General features: G+C 34.6%; 1 protein-coding gene across 4 annotated transcripts in view; it reads left to right on the top strand.

Annotated features, from left to right (window-relative positions):
- LOC106871906 (DCC-interacting protein 13-alpha) overlaps nt 1-20,761 on the top strand; it is a 58,548-nt gene that overhangs the window by 24,367 nt on the left and 13,420 nt on the right. For all 4 annotated transcript variants that reach the window (XM_089347627.1, XM_089347626.1, XM_089347625.1 and 1 more), the window contains exons 9-16: nt 2,075-2,239; nt 5,295-5,379; nt 10,976-11,085; nt 12,828-12,870; nt 13,346-13,429; nt 14,269-14,345; nt 16,687-16,845; nt 19,390-19,511. In XM_089347627.1, coding sequence (XP_089203753.1) covers nt 2,075-2,239; nt 5,295-5,379; nt 10,976-11,085; nt 12,828-12,870; nt 13,346-13,429; nt 14,269-14,345; nt 16,687-16,845; nt 19,390-19,511 — 845 coding nt within the window. The remainder of the gene's footprint in view (nt 1-2,074; nt 2,240-5,294; nt 5,380-10,975; nt 11,086-12,827; nt 12,871-13,345; nt 13,430-14,268; nt 14,346-16,686; nt 16,846-19,389; nt 19,512-20,761) is intronic.

Raw genomic sequence — 20,761 nt, 5'->3', positions numbered from 1 at the left:
CTCCTTTTCAGAATTTTCAGAATTCAAAATAAAAAAGTAGAAGTTTTAAACAAAAGTCATATTTTATGATTGCAAATGTAAACACAAAGTTTAATAATTATGGTAAAGAAACTAGCCAACTAAGCCTCTAAGTGAGTGCTTGACCTGCTAGAAACAACAAAGTTTTTTTCAAATTATGGCTTATAGATGTGAAAAGATAAAGATACAGTCTAGCCATGTTCATCTTGTCTCAAGAGAAGGCTGAGTTGGACATGGTAGATGTGCTTAGTCACAGCTAACTTGAAGCTAAACAGCGACATTAGACAAAGAAACTAAAAAAAAGAAATAGAATGGAAAAGAAGTTGACATAATAATTCATTACATTCATCATTTAATGAAGATGTTAACATGTATTTTTACAATAATTACTTGTAAAAGTTTGTTGTTCTTTTCTGGTGTAAAAGACATTAATATTATACTAATTGAAAACCCTTTGTGACATGAAATCAAATTTCATGTTTTTTAAGGTGATGTGAATATAAATATATATATATAGTACTTCACTCACCTTAATTTAAGGAGTCATGTCTTGTGAGTTCTTTGATAACCTCACTAGTGCCACATAAAATGCACCCAATACACTCTAAAATGGTTGGTGTTAGGAAAGGTGTCCAGCCGTAGAAACCATGCCAAAGCAGACACTGGAGCTTGGAGCAGTCCTCTGGTTTTTCAGCTCCTGTCAGATTTTCCATCCCATACATCATCATCATCATCATCATCGTTTAACGTCCGCTTTCCATGCTAGCATGGGTTGGACGATTTGACTGAGGACTGGTGAAACCGGATGGCAACACCAGGCTCCAGTCTGATTTGGCAGAGTTTCTACAGCTGGATGCCCTTCCTAACGCCAACCACTCAGAGAGTGTAGTGGGTGCTTTTTACGTGTCACCCGCACGAAAACGGCCACACTCGAAATGGTGTCTTTTATGTGCCACCCGCACAAGCCAGTCCAGGGGCACTATGGATATCAAATGATGCCAACGCCGTGGTGACAATGAAGAAGAAGAAGAAACATGTATGCATGTGTTTTTGTATATCTGTGTAGGCACAGTATTGGTGGATAGAATTTTAAGTTATAATTTGCTAAGACATTAATAAAAGTCTGTTGAAGTTTAATTTGTTTTTCATTCTACAAAAGTCAATAAAATATGGAACTAATTGCTGTTCAACCTCAGACCATCCATGACTGAACAGCTCTAAAGTTACCCTTGATTACTAAATTTTTTACTCAGACATAGTATATCTTGGATTACTTTATCAAATGTGTGGGGGTTTTTTTTAAACTAAAAAATTACTGTAGGGTGTGGTTTTAAGATTTGTCTACTTTTTTTAACTGGTCTGAAAAAGCTTCCTCATTGGCTCATACATTCACTAACAATGTACTAATAATATATTAAATTACATATAACGTACATATAATTTATATTTTATGAATACGTTATATTCTCTTCACATGACATAAAAAAAACATTGTGCTTAATCAAAGAAATCAAATCAATTTATTTAATCATGTGAATTCTAAGCTAAAATTTTTCAGTTTTTGCCTCTAAATAAATTAATGTATTTCTATTTATTTATTTACATTATTTACATTCGACGGATATTTGTCCTCATCTTGTTTGTTGTTAACACAACGTTTCCACTGATATACCCTCCAGCCTTCATCAGGTGTCTTGGGGAAATTTCGAACCTGGGTTCTCATTCCTAAGGTATTCTTTGAACTTGTTGTTGTTATTATTATTATTATTATTGTTCAGGTCACTGCTTGGAATCGAACTCGGAATGTTGGGGTTAGTAGCCCGCGCTCTTAACCACTACGCCATAATAATAACAACATCGAAGAATACCTTAGGAATGAGAACCCAGGTTCGAAATTTCCCCAAGACACCTGAAGAAGGCTGAGGAGTATATCAGCCGAAACGTTGTGTTAACAACAAACAAGATGAGGACAAATATCCGTCGAATGTAAATAATGTACATAATTCCTCATCTCTTAAATATAGAATTCTATTTATTTATTTATTATTATTTTCAGTGTTCAACAAGAATTAGGTCAAGATACCCAGAAAACAATTGAACTCATTGACACTCTAGAAAATCAAAGTCATCATTTATATCAACCTGAACCAATGGTAGAAATGCCATATATACCACCGAATGTCAACTTAGTCAGTAAAGCTGGTTATTTATTCATGAGAAGGTAATGATACATTGATTTACAACACTCTTCATAAATCCACACTGTCTCTGTGGTCTTCTTTGTTTGAGCAGAATAGTGTATGATTATAATTGGATTTCAAATTAAGGAGATTGTCTTAAAGATCTGTTTTCTTATTGTATACTATGATATCACACTTTATATAATTTTACGATGAGGTGGTGGAGCATGAAAACATGGGATGAGGTGGCAAAGCATGATCTTTGAACTTTGGGCACCACAGAGGCAACAACTAGTGACCAAGACCATTGGCAATGTGCTGTGCTTGAGAAGACCTGCGAAGCCAAGTGAAATTGTAGTTGTAGCTGATGCTGGTGTCACATAACTGGCACCTGTGCCAGTGGCATGTAAAAAGCACCCTTCAAACGTTGAGCCTCACGGAGGCAATGACGAATGACCGAGACCTGTGGCATTATGTTATGCTTTAGAAGACCCATCAAGCCAAGTAAAATCACAGTCATGGCAGATACTGGTGTTACACAAATGGCACCTGTGCTGGTGGCACATAAAAGCATCCATTGCACTCTCGGAGTGGTTGGTGTTAGGAAGGGCATCCAGCCGTAGAAACCATGCCAAGTCAGACTGGAGTCTAGTGCAGCCTTCCAGCTTGCCAACCCTGGTCAAACCGTCCAACCCATGCCAGCATGGACAAAAGATGTTAAATGATGTTGATGATGATGATACTGTTGTTCTTGTTTTATACACACATATATAGTAGCTGCTTTCTCTTGTATGAGCAAAGCCATTGCTAGAATGGTTCACTGAAATGTGTTATTGATGATGCAATGTGAGGTCCTTGTATGACTCTTGAGCCTGGCCAAATATTTGCACATAATGCACAGCTGTGCTGGCAGCAGAGGGAACAGGTTTCATGTGACTGATCTATATACTGACTTGAAATTTTGGCACAAGGCCAGCAATTTTGTGGGGGGGAGTAAGTCACTGACATTGATCTCAGTACTTAACTGGTACTTATTTTATTGACCCTGAAAGAATCAAAGGTAAAGTCAACCTCAGTAGAATTTGAACTCAGAATGTAAAGACAGATGAAATTCCACTAAGCATTTTGCCTGGCATGCTAACATGCCTACGATTCTACCAGCTCACCACCTTTGATCTATATATTGACCAATCAACTGTGGTGTGATGTTGCTCCTCGACTGATCTAAAATTTGCTCCCGTTTCACCCTATAAAAACTGCTTAGTGCCTTACTCAACTGGACAATCTCGAGCACCTTGGGCACTCACATAAGCCAGACCACTAAGACTAGACCACCTTGACTTCAGACACTCACATACAATGTACCACAGCTTGCTTTCTACAAGACATAGTGCACTTCTCTCCTTCCAGTTGGCAGTTATATCATCAGCATCTTTCTTTTGTGAACAGCCAATGCAGTAAATCGTGTCTGGCTATAAATATGTTAAGAGTAAAAAATTCATGAGTTTGCTTCATCTATTATACACGCAGCCAGCTGGACCACACAACAATGGTTTTCAACAATACAACACACACCAACAAGCAATCAGACAACATTGGTGACAAAGCAACTGCATGACAAATTCTTCATTTTATTTTATGCTTTGCTTATTTTTAAACCAACAAAATCTCTAAAATTGTTGAAGTAACCAAATAATAGTTAAGTGATGAAAATTTTAAGTTGGCATGTGAGAAAATGATGCATGCTGAATGAGAAAGTGATTATTAGCGTATACTGAATAGTATGTGTTGTAGAGATAGACTAAATAAGACCTTGAGGAGAATTAATTATGTCACGCCACGCCACAAGAAAGTATTGATACTTATAGAGGATTATGATAATGCTGTTGAGAGTAATAATGGTGGTGGCATGGCTAGTGGTTTGTACATGCTAATATTTTTCTGTTATTCTTGTACTGGCAGAATAGTTAGTGAATAAAACAAAATGTTTAATGACATTTCTGGCTCTTTACAGTCTGAATTCAAATTCTGCTGAGATTGACTTTGCCTTTCATTCTGTTGGGGGTTGATAAAATAAGTACCAGTTGAATGCTGGGGTCAATGTAATTGACTTAACCCTATCCCTTAAAGTTGCTGGCCTTATACCAAAATTTGAAACTATTATTCTTCTGTTTGTGGTTGATGCCAGTGCTGCCTAACTGGCTCTCATGCTGGTGGTACCTAAAAAACACCATCCAAGCGTGGTCAATGCCAGTGCTGCCTGACTGGCCCCTGTGCTGGTGGCACGTAAAAAGCACCCACTACACTCTCGGAGTGGTTGGCATTAGGAAGGACATCCAGCTGTAGAAACCTTGCCAGATCAGATTGGTGCAGCCTCCTGGCTTGCCAATCCTCAATCAAACTGTCCAACCCGTGCCAGCATGGAAAGTGGACGTTAAACGATGATGATGATGACAATGAGTAAGGCAGTGAGCTGGTGGAATGGTTAGCACACTGGGCAAAAAGCTTGGTGGCATTTCATGTCTTTACATTCTGAGTTCAAGTTCTGCCAAGGTCGACTTTTCTTTGTGTCCTTTCAAGGTTGATAAAATAAGCACCAATTAAACACTGTGGTCAATGTAACTGACTTAACCCCCTCCCCCGAAATAGCTGGCCTTGTGCCAAAATTTGAAATCAATATTTATCTGTAGTAAGGTGGCAAGTTGACAGAATCATTAGCACACTGAGTAAAGATCTTAGTGGTAATTTGTCCATCGTTATGTTCTGAGTTCAAATTTTGCTGAGGTCAGCTTTGCCTTTCATCCTTTTGGGGTCAATAAAATAAGTACCAATTAAGCACTAGGGTCAATGTAATCAACTGACTCACTCCCCTAAAATTGCTGGCCTTGTGTCAAAACTTGAAGCCAATATTTATCCGTAGTTTTCCCGACATGAGCAATCCAGAAGTTAATGCTGTTGTTGGACTGTTGTTAGATAGAGCATGTCATTTAGGATTATTGTAGGATTATTGATTATGGAAATGCCATTTGAGTTGCATTCATTCTTAACTAAAAATATTTTTGCAATTGAATTATTGTTCTTGATTTCTGCTTACAGTAAACACTCTTTATTGGCAAACAAATGGGAACGTGGCTACTTCTTCACTCAAGGAGGTAATCTGATGTACCAGTTTAAAGATGAGGTAAGCAACATTAGCCTTGTGGTCTAAACTTTTATACACACACATACCCATATCATCATCATCATTTGATGTCTGTTTTGGTGGCATGGGTCGGATGGTTTGACAGGAGCTAAGCAAGCCGGAGAGCTGCAGCAGGTTCCATTGTCTGCTTTGGCATGGTTTCTATGGCTGGATGGCCTTCCTAATGCCAACCACTTGGGTGCTTTTTGTGTTGCACTAGCACCAATGATTTTTATGCGACACCAATACCAGTGGGGTTGCTGAGTAACTTGCAAGAAGAAGACCTATCAGTTGGAAGAGGGAGTGGAACTGACGCAGATGGCTTTGTACCAATTGAGAGGTTGAAGCATAATAAAGGGATAGAAATAGGTATCTTACTATAGAGAAGATACTTGGCTACCCCAGTAGGAAAAGAAAGGAGAGGAAGGAAGAAATAGAATTAGAACAGTGAGGTGGGGGAGTATATTGTGGTATGAAGCGGGTACAGGGGTATGTTCCATAAGAGTGTGACAGGAGATATATATCATCATCATCGTCATTTAACGTCTGCTTTCCATGCTAGCATGGGTTGGATGATTTGACTGAGGACTGGTGAAACCAGATGGCTACACCAGGCTCCAATCTGATTTGGCAGAGTTTCTACAGCTGGATGCCCTTCCTAGCGCCAACCACTCTGAGAGTGTAGTGGGTGCTTTTACGTGCCACTGGCACGAAGGCCAGTCAGGCAGTACTGGCAACGGCCATGCTCAAAATGTATATATGTATGAATATATGTATTTGTGTATGTAAAGTGGTAAGCCTATTCTGATAACTAAGCCTTGGTTATTTCCATTTATTTAATCATGATTCAAACTATATCTAATAATAATGAAATTATTGTATACAGTGCTCAGGTGCACAACAACTTGTCATAAGTGCATATAAAGCATATGCAGTAATGTACAAATGTCTGGAAAGTGAACAGTGTATGAGTCAGATACATGCTTGCGTGTGTATGGAGGGGAGAAAATCAGGTGTCGTGTTGGCGAATCTCAGGAAGCATGGAAGTTTTGAAGGATACAGTGCTCCAACAACTAACAACTGATGCCGGTAGCTTGTTCCATACTTCAGAACAAGCTTGTTCAGCTTGTTCCATATCCTTAGCAAGAGATTGTTTTACTGTTTTAAATGAGCCTAATATAATTATTGACAGCTTAAATAATGCCACAAAAACATTACATTGTGTTTCCTAAAAACAAACACAGCTTTTGTTGTTTTTTTTTTAAATATCTGAAGTTACAAAACCTTCAACTATTCTTATGAAATTTGTCACTGGAAGAAGTATTGTATATTTTTTATTTCTATTCTAGAGTTTCAACATGGCCTTGTCAGGTATTGTTCTTATTCTCCACACATGCACTTAGTAATAATGGAATTTATTAAAATTCCATTTCACAACCCCATTTCAAATTAGAAAATATATAATACATCTACAGTCTCTTTACCATTTTGTTTTTTTAGATATTACATATATAATAGCCATTGCTTGAATATTACGCATTCATCACAAAAATTAAAAAGGATGAGACAAAGAAAGTGTGTTTATGTTTGTGTGTTTGTATGTGTGTGTGTATGTGAAAGAAATAGAGAATTAGAGTGAGCAATCAAGTAAGAAGAATAATAAAAAGTGAATATTTGACACTGATAGAGTATTTTAATGCTGTTGTATAAAGTGTATAGAGGAGCAGATTATTTATTATTATATGAATGTTAAAAAAACCGCCATAAAATTTAGTATATATAAATTATAATTTACGAAGTCTGCAAACATAAGCAATACTTCTTTAGTTTGTATCTTTATATCATATCTCTCTACTACTTTGTTTGGAAGATATATTAAAAGGTGGTTTCCAAAATATAGTTTTGCAAAGTCAAAATTTATTAAACTATGTTGCCTGTAGTGGTATGACAAAAATACAGTTATTGTAAAACAGTAAAAATAAGTGACTAAAGAAGACTGTAACCCTTTGCCATCTGCATAGCATAATGATGAGGTGAAATAAGTCAGATTAAGAACTGGAAACAGTTTGCAGATGAGACTCACTTCACAGAGAACTGATCACTACGAAAGACTTGTCATTCTTACATGTAGATCTGATGTAGTCTTCTGGTTTCTACACTGGGCCTTATCATCTTATATGTTGTTATTGTTGAGTCCTTACTTAATTGGTAAAAAAAAGAGTTTTTTGTAAATTTATAGCTATGAAGTTTTTTCCAAGAAATAATTTTGTAGCTTCTTCCCTTGAGCTTTTGGTAAAGATCTCTCCTGACTTCTTGGGCTGGCTATAGTTGAAAATGATTAAATTTTTCAAACAGAATGTGTGTGTGTGTATATTTGACCGTTGACTGAACACTATTCAATTTTTTTTCTCCGTGTTTTTCTCCTTGTCTCCGTATTCTTTCTGTTGAAGAGCGTAGCTCGAAATGTCAAAGACTTTGCGTATTCCCGAGCGTCATACTAATATATACTTTTGTTATTTACACCACCTGTCCTCGTCTGTTGTTATTTTTTGTATATTCTCCCATATATAATATATATATATATATATATATATATATATATATATATATATATATATATATATAGGTACAGGCATGACTGTGTGGTAAGAAGCTAGCTTCCCAACCATATGGTTCCTGGCTCAGTCCCACTGCATGGTACCTTGGGGCTAATGTTTTCTACTATAGCCTCAGGCTGACCAAAACCTTATGAGTGGATTTGGTAGACAGAAACTGAAAGAAGCCCATCGTATATATATATATATATATATATATATATATCATCATCATCACATATATATAGGTACAGGCATGGCCACGTGGTAAGAAGTTAGCTTCCCAACCACATAGTTCCAGGTTCAGTCCCACTACATGGTACCTTGAGCAAATGTTTTCTACTATAGCCTTGGGCCGACCAAAACCTTGTGAGTGGATTTGGAAGACAGAAACTGAAAGAAGCCCATCGTACATGTATATATATGTGTGTGTGTGTATGTATATATATATATATATATATATATATATATATATATATAAATATAGATATAAATATGTGCATTTTTGTGTGTGTGTGGGTGTGTCTGTGTTTGTCTCCCTGCCATCGCTTGACAACTGATGCTGATGTGCGTATGTCTTACTGGTTTGGCAAAAGAGACTGATAGAATAAGTTCTATGCTTACAAAGAATAAGTCCTTGGGTTGATTTGTTTGACTATAACCCTTTAAGACTGTGCTCAAGCATGGCCACAGTCAAATAACTGAAACAAGTAAAAAGATAAAAGAATACTCTTTCAAAGAAACTTGCCACACTGAACAGCAATAGTACCTTAAAATTGACAAGTGTGTCATTCACTAAGTGCTGTGTTTAATACCTTCCATGATTAATATTGCTTTTGAAAATGAGCCAATGAAGAAATTCCTATACATTGCTCCTCAAAATAGCAAAATAGCAGCCAAATCCCTCCCATTCACATTTTATTAGCTTTAAAAAAGTAAGAACATTTTAGATAATGTAGTCTTAGATGCCCTATATATATATTAAAAGTAGCTCAACTTTCCATTCATATTTCTCTGCCATTTCAAACCCTGTGTTGCTTTTATAGTAAATATACACCAGGAAGTAAAACTTATAAACATTATGTATTCACCTCAGACAAGACTAGAAAATCATTCACCCATGACACATTTTGCACCTCCTGATCCGCTGCACCACCAAATCAAGTTATGGTAGTTATTACATATCGAAACTCTTGATTTGTTATTTTGCATTGCCTATGTTCATCAAATAGTATATTGTATTATTTAGTAACCATTTCTTTACAGATTACCTTCTTGATATTCTAATTAGTTTTAATTATTATGTGTACTTATATGTAAGTGTACTATGCACGGGCGTGTGCATGCACGGGCGTGTGCATGCACACACACAAAGTGCACGCGCGTGCACACACTCACACATAATGTACACGTCATCATCACCATCTATTGTTATTTTCATAACCAGTTTTTTTATACTGGCATGATTTGGATGGAACATTTTAAGGCAATGCTTTATGGCCAGACGCCCTCTCTGATGCCAACCCTTTTAATTATTTCTTATGAACACAGAGACACACCGTAACTATTCTAAAGACTGAGATAAGTATGTCACTATCAATTCTATTTGTAGTAGCCACCATCAGTTTTCATGAACAATTTTCCTTTTTACACTTACTGGAGACCTTTCTTAGAGATTTAATTCCATTGTTATTAAAGCCACATCAAGGAAACTTATTTATTCTCTTTATAATCCTTGAGCATTGTTTGGTACAAACAGCCATAACTGTTCCAATATTGAGAATGATACACTTCTTGCAGCCACTGGCATCTTAAACTATATCAAGAGAAAGCCAACTACTTATAAAACTCTAATCTCTAAATAATAATAATAATAAGATTTTTGTTTGTTTTGTTGTACTCTCTTAGTCTGTCATATCTGCTGTTGGCACAATTGAATTTGTCTCCATAACATACTGGTTCATAAATTTATTTATTTTACTGAAATGGTATCAACTTCATATAGTCATACTTATATATATAACTAAACAGTATATGTAGTCTTTCATAATACATTCTTCAATCTCAAACCAAGAAAGGAGCCTGTCCAAGGATACTTAACCTGTTAGAAATATCAGTCAAATCTCACTTATATCCACCAACTTAAAAAAATACAAAAATAAACCAATCCACATTGGATAATGTAACCCTAGACTACCAGATATACTGTATCTGGGAAAGAGAATGGGCAAGATGATTTTGACTGGAATGTCATTTTATCATAATCTTATTCAATCAACACTAACTTTGGGTTAAATGGTAACAACAATATTCTTTCCTCATATGCTTTTCTATAAAATGAATTAATAAATTTTCAAAATCCTTATTAACTGCATCAATCTCTTGATAAGGTCCTACTACAGTCTATGGCCAGTTCATATCCTACTACAACAACAACAATATTATCATCATCACAAAATCACCATAATGTAGTAATTCTTCATAATAAGAGTTGTTGCTGATGTTTGGCTGAAATAATAAAATGACAGACAAAATGGCTTTCAGGATTTAGTTATGTCTCTCAATGTTTTGAGTTCAAATCTTGCCAAAATCACTTCTTCTTTTCAACCTCCCGGAGTTGTTGAGATAATGTAACTCATATACGAAAGCCAATATAATTAACTTTATCCTTCTCCTAAATTTGAAACCTTGTCTCTTAATTGGAAATCAGTTTTATTTGTTATTTATTTTCAAAAATAATCGGTTTAATCCAGGATAATGAAATCAATTTTATTTTTCAGAGTCAACAACAATTACACTTTTAAACAATTTCTATTCACAGTATGTAACTAATAGTAGCTAGTTACATCTTGGAGTCTTATTTTGATCAAAGCACACTCAGATACGATTTAAGTAAAATATATGCATACCATTTAAACCATGGTATGAGCATATTTCATGAATTTGATTCCTAGTTTTATGTAATTTTACTTGATCTTGGCTTTTGTTTCTGTTTTGTTCAGGTGGCTGGCAGTCTGGCTTTGGATCTCAGTGAAGAAGGAATGGTAGCTGAAAGTACTGATGCAGATGACAGACGCTTCTGTTTTGTAGTGCACAATCTCAGTACTAAAAAGTTAGAATTTTTCCTCCATTTTTTAAAAAATTATTTTCCTATAAGAAATATATTCTGCATGCTTGCTTGTCACAGCATAATGTTTCAAATTTGTTTGATTTCATCTCTATGTTGTTTTGTCATTGCTGGTGATGGATGTTGTCATGATTAAGTAAAAGTTTCACTCATTTATGTACTAAAATGATGTTTGTGTGTGTTTATATGTATGAACTTATTGTTTTAGAATAATAAAATTGTATTCTACAAAAGAATAGAGTAACCCATCAAATTAATGTAAAATTGTTTTTATTATAACTGAACGTATAAACAAACATTAATGTGTATGTATGTATGAAAGACACCTGTGTTGGTGCCACATAAAAAGTACCCATGCTGGTGCCATGTAAAAGGCACCCAAAACACTCTGTAAAGTAGTTGGCATTAGGAAGGGCATCCAGCATTAGAAACTACCCCAAAACACATGAGTGGAGCCTGATGTAGCTCTCCAGCTTGCCAGTTCTAGCCAAATTGTTCAACCCATGCCAGTATGGAAAACAAACATTAAATGATGATGACAATAATGATGATGATATGTGTATGTGTGTTTATATATGTATGTATATATATATATATATATATATATATATATATAATATTATATATATGTATATATATATATATATATATATATATATATATATATATATAATGTATATGTATGTAAATGTGTGTGTGCATGCTTACTCATAAATATATCTCTTTTACTCTTTTACTTGTTTCAGTCTTTTGACTGTGGCCATGCTGGAGCACCGCCTTTAGTCGAGCAAGTCGACCCCAGGACTTATTCTTTGCAAGCCTAGTACTTATTCTATCGGTCTCTTTTGCCGAACTGCTAAGTTATGGGGACATAAACACACCAGTATCGGTTGTCAAGCGATGTTGGGGAGACAAACACAAACACACACATATATATATATATATATATATATATATATATATATATATATACATATATACGACGGGCTTCTTTCAGTTTCCGTCTACCAAATCCACTCACAACGCTTTGGTCGGCCCGAGGCTATAGTGGAAGACACTTGCCCAAGATGCCACGCAGTGGGACTGAACCCGGGACCATGTGGTTGGTAAGCAAGCTACTTACCACACAGCCACTCGTTTATAATTCTGTGTTTGTATGAGCATGTCTGTGCATGGAGATACCATGAAATTAGCTTTTGCTTAAACAGATAATTAAAATATTTAATTTTGACATTTAACAAGCATATCATTTGTAAAGTCTTAATAAATACATATAAGTAAAGTCTTCCCAAATATGAAATTTCTTCACTTCCTCACTATAAAATATATTGTATTATTGTTCTTTACATGTAATCAAATTAACCTATACAAAGTTTCTGTAATGGAAGCCTTGTATCTGTTTGCAACATTGACAATGGAATCTCACAGGTTACACCAAATCTGATAAGATACAATGAAAGGTCAAAATTGTAAATCATTTATCAATCATTTCCTCGTGTTAAATTTAGGTTTGATATGGTAGGAGTGAATACATTTTTGTCAATAAAATTTATCCTCTAGCACTTTGTAAGATATTACCCATAGTTACAAGTAAATTTGTTCAAATTTTTTTTTGATTTATACATTGTTGGAAAGACTGAATGAAGCATAAAATGATTTTTTCTAAAAATTTTGATGATCTAAACCTGAAATAAAGATGTTTACTGTCTTGTTACATGTAATTTCAGGTCTGTTATACTTCAAGCTGAAAATGAACGTGAAAGGGATGAGGTAAACATATTCTATTAAATGATTAATTTATACAAAAAGCAGACACATAATTTACTTGCACCACTTTAATAATGTAAATTTTATCTATGAGGGCGGCGAGCTGGCAGAATTGTTAGCATGCCAGGCGAAATGCTTAGCAGTATTTCATCTGCTGTTACATTCTGAGTTCAAATTCCGCCGAGGTCAACTTTACCTTTCATCCTTTTGGGGTCAATTAAATAAGTACCAGTTACGCACTGGGATTAATGTAATCGACTTAATCTTTTTGTTCAGTATAGATAAAATAGGGAGGTGACTTGACAACAGCTTGGTAGATAAAGCGACTAAGGATATGAAAAGAGGGAAAGATATGTATTCTTTGACCAAATGCTAGCTTAATATATTAATTACTTAGCTCTTATAAACATGACATTACTTTTTCTCTTCTCTAAAATAAAAATGTCCAGTTGCTAAATAGAATATCTATATATTTCAGTGGATTGCTACGTTGAACAATATTTTACGCAGCAATAAAACTGGGAAGAGCAAACAGTCTGATTCACCCTCAAGGAAGATGAAGGTAAAAAAAATACATTTACTTTGTTGATTATATTAATTATATAATCTCTACACATTTCTCTAGTATATATTAGTATGCTATGTAATAGTTGTTCCTTAGACAGTTGCATAATCACCCTAAATATCTAATCATCAGAAGAAAACTGTAATTGACACTCCACTTTGTATCTACCCACTAACCGATGTTGGTAATCAACAATGGAGTAAATTATAATTTTCTTCTGACAATCTCAGATATAGGGTTGCATATCTTGTATATAAAGACAAACTGACCAATGCACTTCTTGACCTACAAAAATATACTGATGGTCATTTTTGGAACACCTTTCCATTAAGGGTTTGGCCTACATAGCATACTAGTAATGCACTAATGAAACATGTGTAAAATGTATATAATTTATAGTGTAAAAATTAAAAATTTTTCACAATTGTTTTATTCCAATCTATTTAAATGTATATATTTAATCTATTTAAATGTATATAATACAATCTATTTAAATTTATATAATACTATAAAATAATCAGAGATTAAACTATGTTTATTACCTGACTAAAGATTCAACATGAAATTCTAAGCGATGGTCAGCTAGCTGTTACACTAATTCAAAATAGAAACTTCTGTCTGTCTGTCTGTCTGTCTGTCTCTCTCTCTCTCTCTTCTCTCTCTCTCTCTCTCTCTCTCTCTCTTTCTCTCTCTCTCTCTCTCTCTTTCTCTCTCTCTCTCTCTCTTTCTCTCTCTCTCTCTCTCATGTAAGTTAAGATTTCTCATCTCTTGGTGTGGTACTACTTTTTTTACTGTTATTTTATTATTATTTTCTCAATTTGTTTTCTTTTTAATAGGATCGTGTTGGAAGTCTGGGTAGCAAAGATTACAAAAAAGAGGGCTTTTCTCCCTCAGTTTCCATTGATGAGACAAGGTAAGATGTTCAAAATCTAACCTGAAAGCAAATGTTGGTATTAGAAACTAATGATAGATGAAAGAAACATTACACAATCACTTTCCTCACTAGAAATATCAGCCAAATCTGCCTCAAAATGTACCCTGCCCTTGTATATAAAGACAGACTGACCAATGCACTTCTTGACCTACAAAAATATACTGATGATCATTGTTGGAACACCTTTCGTTATGGGTCTGGTCAGTGACAGCTAGCCTGGTTCTTGACAATAAACAACTGAAGATAGATGTCATTAAATTAAAAATACCTGGCCTAATACTATTTAAATATATATCAATGACAAAGAACAAATAAAATGAAGGTTTATTCAATATTCAAAAATAAAAAACAGAAAGATGGCTTAAATATTCATTCTTAATATCTTCCAGCAGATTCAAACATGAATATGCTAATCACTATTCTTCTTCATCATTGGAGAACAACTCCTTTCAGACAAATGTGTGTATTCATAACACACTTGATTCATTAGCATAAGGGAACTTTAGGACACCTGATGTTTCAACATCATTGTGTCTCTTCAGTCATAGCTACTCTGAACTAATGAATCTAACAAGAGTTTATGACTCTTTTTAAAACAGAAAGTATATTCTATTATAAGCTTACCTACCAATTTAATAAGCTGTATTCTTCCACATTTAAAGAAAGAGACAAAATGATGACCAGACTAAAGAGCTAAGATGTATTTGCATTCCATTTCTAATATACAAACGTTTATTAAAAATAAACATTGACACATTTTCTTTCTTCATAAGATTATCAATTTTTGAATAATTGACCTTATCTTTAGAGATACAAAAAGTTCAAATTTTACATCAGCATTTGATCTTTGATTATTTTTTGATCAGATGTCAATTTGTTGTATACATCACAGCATATTAGAAGCCTTTGTTATTAAACCAAGGTTAACAGAGTCCAAAATCTCTAGGCTGTTGTCATACATGAGAAACTCTTTTAAATCTGGAATATATAATTAACAGACAACTAATTTCAGACATTTGTTTCTTTACCATATAACTGTGTATATTTATATCTAATCATTCATGTGCACTCAAATGTGGAAAGGCTTTTACTACAGTAACTGTCTCAGAAGAGAGCTTTTACTAATGTTTTCACACACATTGCTTATAAGGACAATATCTCTTATGATACAAATAACACAGCAGTGGTCTTTTCATGTTGGAATATACATGGATATATAAAATATGAATGCACACAGCTTTATTTTATAATCCTCACTGCTTAGTGTGTTTTTAATTAATTTGCTCTTTTGTATTTATTTAATTTTGAACATGCTATTGTTAAAAATTCATTGTTGTTCATTCTGTGCACAAGATTTAAAAATCCTTTGCTTTCTCCTCTGCTTATTAGTGTACTGGCATTAATGGTAATCAACTGAAATATTTAAGGACTTGATTAAGGATTTTCAAACCTGTTACTACTTTTGACTGCCAAAGGACTCCTCACCAACTTTTTTTTTTTTCAAATATCAGAAAGACACAATTTGAACTAGGTAGGATTTGAACTCAGAATGTAGAGAGCCAGAACAAATATCACAAAGCATTCTTTCCAATACTCTAATGACTTTACCAATTCAATTTGTCACTGTTTTTAGATCTTAATAATAACTAGAAATAGGAAATATAGCTCTAAATAAAGTTCATTTGTAAATCTATATTTGCAATATTATTGTTGTAGGGAATAAGTAATAATAGTACACACCTCCCACGTGACGAATGGAATAACCTAGTCACTATAAGTAAAGATAAGTTTGTGAAGTACCAGAGTATGTAGTAGGCAGTCAGAGATAGTCATATCTTTACTGGTTTTACTAAGTATACTGTATACTGAAGTGGGCATTATAATAACCCAACATTTTAAGGATATAACAGTGATGACGAGGATAAACCAATTCACATGGAGTAAATAGAAATTTGTAGAGGAGTTAGTAAACTCACAAAGTTTTGTTGTGCAAATTTTATGAAAAGAAGTCGTAAAACTATGGAAAGTTTGTTGGTTGGTTTGCTTGAGTTGCAAAGACTGCAACAACAGTAACTGAAGGACTAACAGTAGAAGCAGCTACAACTGCAAGAACTTTGCCTCTCATCTTTTTGGAGTCAATAAAATAAGTGCCAGTTGAACACTGGAGTCAATCTGATCACCTTAGCCCCCCCCCCACTCCAACCTTTCTAGCCTTGTGCCAAAACTTGAAGCCAATATTATATTCTGGTTTACAGTTATGAACTATGCTTGGTATCTGCCATCAGCCTGCATTATATTTCTGTGTAATATCTCTTTTCAGTTCTGGTTCTTATAGTGTACAGAATCGAAAGACTTCTGACAGTTGTCTACCAAGTACTACAACATTCACAGATAGCTTTTTGCCAGATGTTCCTATCCAATTTGATTTGATGTCTCCTAGTGAAGAAATTGTGTCTAATTTAAATGAAGAACTTTCTAAGTGAGTCAACAACCAAGTGTTTTTAATTCCCAAAATTATTGCAAAAATAAACAAATTGATATATTGCAATAAAAAGTATACTCATATATATATATATATATATATATACACACACACACACACACACACACACACACACACACACACACACACACACACTTTCTCTCTCTTTCTCTCTCTCTCTCTCTCTTTCTCTCTCTCTCTCTCTTAAATTAAAACCCACAGATCTTGCAATTACGGCTACCCAGGGTTTCCTGGTCAAAATATTTATTTTTTCTGCAATTTATCAAGCTGAAAATAAGTACATATATATTACAGCCAGATGCTCTTCCTGATACTAACCCTTATCTGTTTTTCAAGTAAGGGACCTCTTATTCCACATAGTTTTAAAGTTAGGAAAAGTGCCAACAAAACATGAAAGTTGCAACTTTCAAATAAGTGAGCGCAGATGGAAACTAACAGATTGACTGGCACATGCATGCAAACACACACACACATGCACATGAGGTGTCTTTTCAGTCCCGTCTACCAAATCTACTCACAAGGCTTTGACTGGCTCAGTATTAAAGTACAAGATGCCATACTGTAGAACTGAACCTAAGACCATGTAGTTATGAAGCAAACTTCTTAACCACATAGCCATGCCTACACCTATTTATAGACATATATGTATATGTTGTATGAAATATTTTAAATATTTTGGAGTTCTCATTCAGATTAGAAATTCTCTTGGAATACAAAAAGTAAACTTTATGAGAAATGAATCAAAAGTATCAGGATGTAATGAAACACTTTCTGGTTTCTTCATATAAAGCAGCAGCATTTAAGAGCTAATGAAAAAAACCTCTTACACAGTTGCTTTAACTTTTGAGAAATAGATGTGTGTGTGTGTGCTTTGTCTAAACATCATGTGATGGTAGTAAATGCGCATCATCGTTGTAGAAAGAAAGTTGTTTGTTTCCAGTTTTCCATGTAAAATATGTGTGGCTATGAGGAATATTACTTTGCCTGGAAACAGGTGAGATTTGGTGGCAGGAAGGACATCTGGCTGTTAACCTAATCCATGCAAGTCTGGGAAAATGAGTGTTAAATTATGATAATGATGATAATCAGATGTTATTTGGTTTTAGTTGTTTTTGATATCACATATATAACTCACCTGTGTCATTTTAGCACTATTGCATGTTTTCTATTCTCAGTATCTCTAGCTCTCACTTATTATCTGTATATATCTCTTTTACTCTTTTACTTGTTTCAGTCATTTGACTGGAGCACCGCCTTTAGTCGAGCAGGTAGTGTCGAGCCCGCCTTTAGTCGAGCACCGCCTTTAATCGACCCCAGGACTTATTCTTTGGAAGCCTAGTACTTATTCTATCTGTCTGTTTTGCCGAACCGCTAAGTTACTGGGACGTAAACACACCAGCATCGGTTGTCAAGCGATGCTGGGGGGACAAACACAGACACAAACATATACACGCACATACATATATATATATACATATATACGACGGGCTTCTTTCAGTTTCCGTCTACCAAATCCACTCAGAAGGCTTTGGTCGGCCCGAAGCTATAGTAGAAGACACTTGCCCAAGGTGCCACGCAGTGGGAATGAACCCGGAACCATGTGGTTGGTAAGCAAGCTACTTACCACACAGCCACTCCTGCGCCTATGTGAATATATTTATTATAGTTGGGTAAAATTCTCATAGCCTGCATTTAAGAGCTCTTAAGCTGTTAGCTGGTTACCACATGTTATCCTAGATTAGGGTATATTCCAGGTCTGGATGCACATGTGGAATTCCTCTTTGCATTAAGATTAATACAAGAATAATATAACTCGTGGATGGAGGATTAATCGTATTCCGTCTGATGAAGCACCCATACACAGCTGTTGCTGAAAAATATTCAACTTTATAATAATTAGTAAGTCTCTTAGTTTTAGGAAATTGTGCATCACTTCGTTAATTTAAGGTTTAGAATATGATGCATCTGTTTAGAGCAGTGGTTCCAAGGTTCATATGACCCTTGGTAGTCCATATGAGATTTAGTTGTTAAAATTTATGTGCAATTAATTGGTTATACTTCTACAATACACAAAATTCTTTAATACAAATCCTAAGAATACTTGATTATAAAAATATGATATTGGTTTTTTTAAACATTGAATGGCTATGAGGGTCCATCCATGCAGAATAAGAATTAAAGGCTCCATAGGTAAAAAAATGGTTGAGAACCACCGCTATTTAATATTGAAATTGTGTTTAGAATAATTTAATAGTGATATTGAATTTGTTAATCTTTTAATCTTTATATGGAATATTGAGAGATGACAAAATCTGTGATGATGTCATCCAAATGATTGCATAAGCAAAGAAAAACCTTTTCAAAGTATATTATCCTGGTATTAATGAAACTATTTAGTAAATGCATTGTAAGAGTGGAAAGACTAGTTTATTTGATGGAAGAGGAGGTAAACTCTTTTACAATAATGTTCTGATTATATCATGAGAGTTTGACCAGTTTTGGTTTCTCACTTTTCTGCAGATGTAACTTATTGGATGAAATGAATTCCAAAGATTCTTCTGAACAAGTTGATAATGTGAAAAGTTTCAAAAGGAAATTTACAGTTCGTTTCATAGGATCAATGGAAGTGCCACAAGATAGAGGTATGAATTTGCTATTGAACTTCTTTATATATTTTCCTATATAAAACAATGCATGCATGTGTACAAACGAAAGTAAGAATCCATGCATATTTGCTTACTTACACATATACATACACATTTTCGATTTTTTTTTTTTTTTGCAAATAACTTACAGATGCAAGTGCTAACAGTTGAAAGCTCTGCATACCAGATGCTAGCAAGTTTATGGGGTCATCCATTAAAACCCACCCACCCACCCACCCACCCACCAACCAACCTAGAATTATTGTTTTCTATCTGTCAGTTATTTGTTCTATGTCTGCTTCTTTAAACTTGTGTGAAATAAGATTTGTTGTACTTCTTCAATCAAACTACAACACTTGCTTCCCATTTATACAAATCATAGACATTCAGACTGAACAATAAACAGACAAGAATCATCCATAGGCTACTGTTACTGTATTTTATAGAATAGCGCAATAAACAAACAAAATATAATGATCTAAAATTTATTGATTTGTCTTTGTATTTAAAACTATACATGTAGGGATATGTGTGTAAAAGTGTACTTATAGTGAGTACTAAAAGCACTTAAATTAGTGAACTGCACTTCTTTATGATACCGTTTGCAAATAAATAATGTGATATGACAAAATGGCTCTTCAGTCAGTATGTTTGTACTCTGTCACCACAGGAACCATAATAAATTCTGCCTTTATCATCATTTAACAACTGTCTTCCATGCTAGCAGGAGTTGTATGGTTTGGCAGGATCCATTGAATCAAAATACTGTCATGTTCCAATGTCTTCTTAGTCATAATTGGATGCCTTTCCTAATGCCATCCACTTTTACAGAGTGTACTGGGTGCTTTTGTTTTTCTGGCATCAGTGCTAGTGAGATGATTGCCTTGTAACTTGCAAAGCTAAAGAGACCCTTTAATTAGGTATGTTTGAAATGTCACAAACATTCAATTAGCTTTCACTTTCTGGATGTTTGTATCATCATCATCATCATCATCATCATTCAACGTCTGTTTTCCATGCTGGCATGGGTTGGACGGTTTGACATGGATCTGGCCAGCTAGGGGTATATATAATTGTAGACAATCAAACAATTCCACAGTAACACAAGGAGGTCTAGTCTCACCTTTAATATTAATTTTATTTTTGCTTCATCTGTGTCATTCACTGCCATCATTTTGTTTATTATAATTCCATTCACATCTTGAATGTTTTATAGGATTATTAAATTGATTCCCAATGTACATTAG

The sequence above is a fragment of the Octopus bimaculoides genome, chromosome 2 (assembly GCF_046866305.1).
Source record: "Octopus bimaculoides isolate indiv1 chromosome 2, ASM4686630v1, whole genome shotgun sequence".
NCBI lineage: Eukaryota > Metazoa > Mollusca > Cephalopoda > Octopoda > Octopodidae > Octopus > Octopus bimaculoides.
The sequence above is the reverse complement of the archived record's forward strand: the minus strand, read 5'-3'. Positions and strand labels throughout refer to the sequence as shown.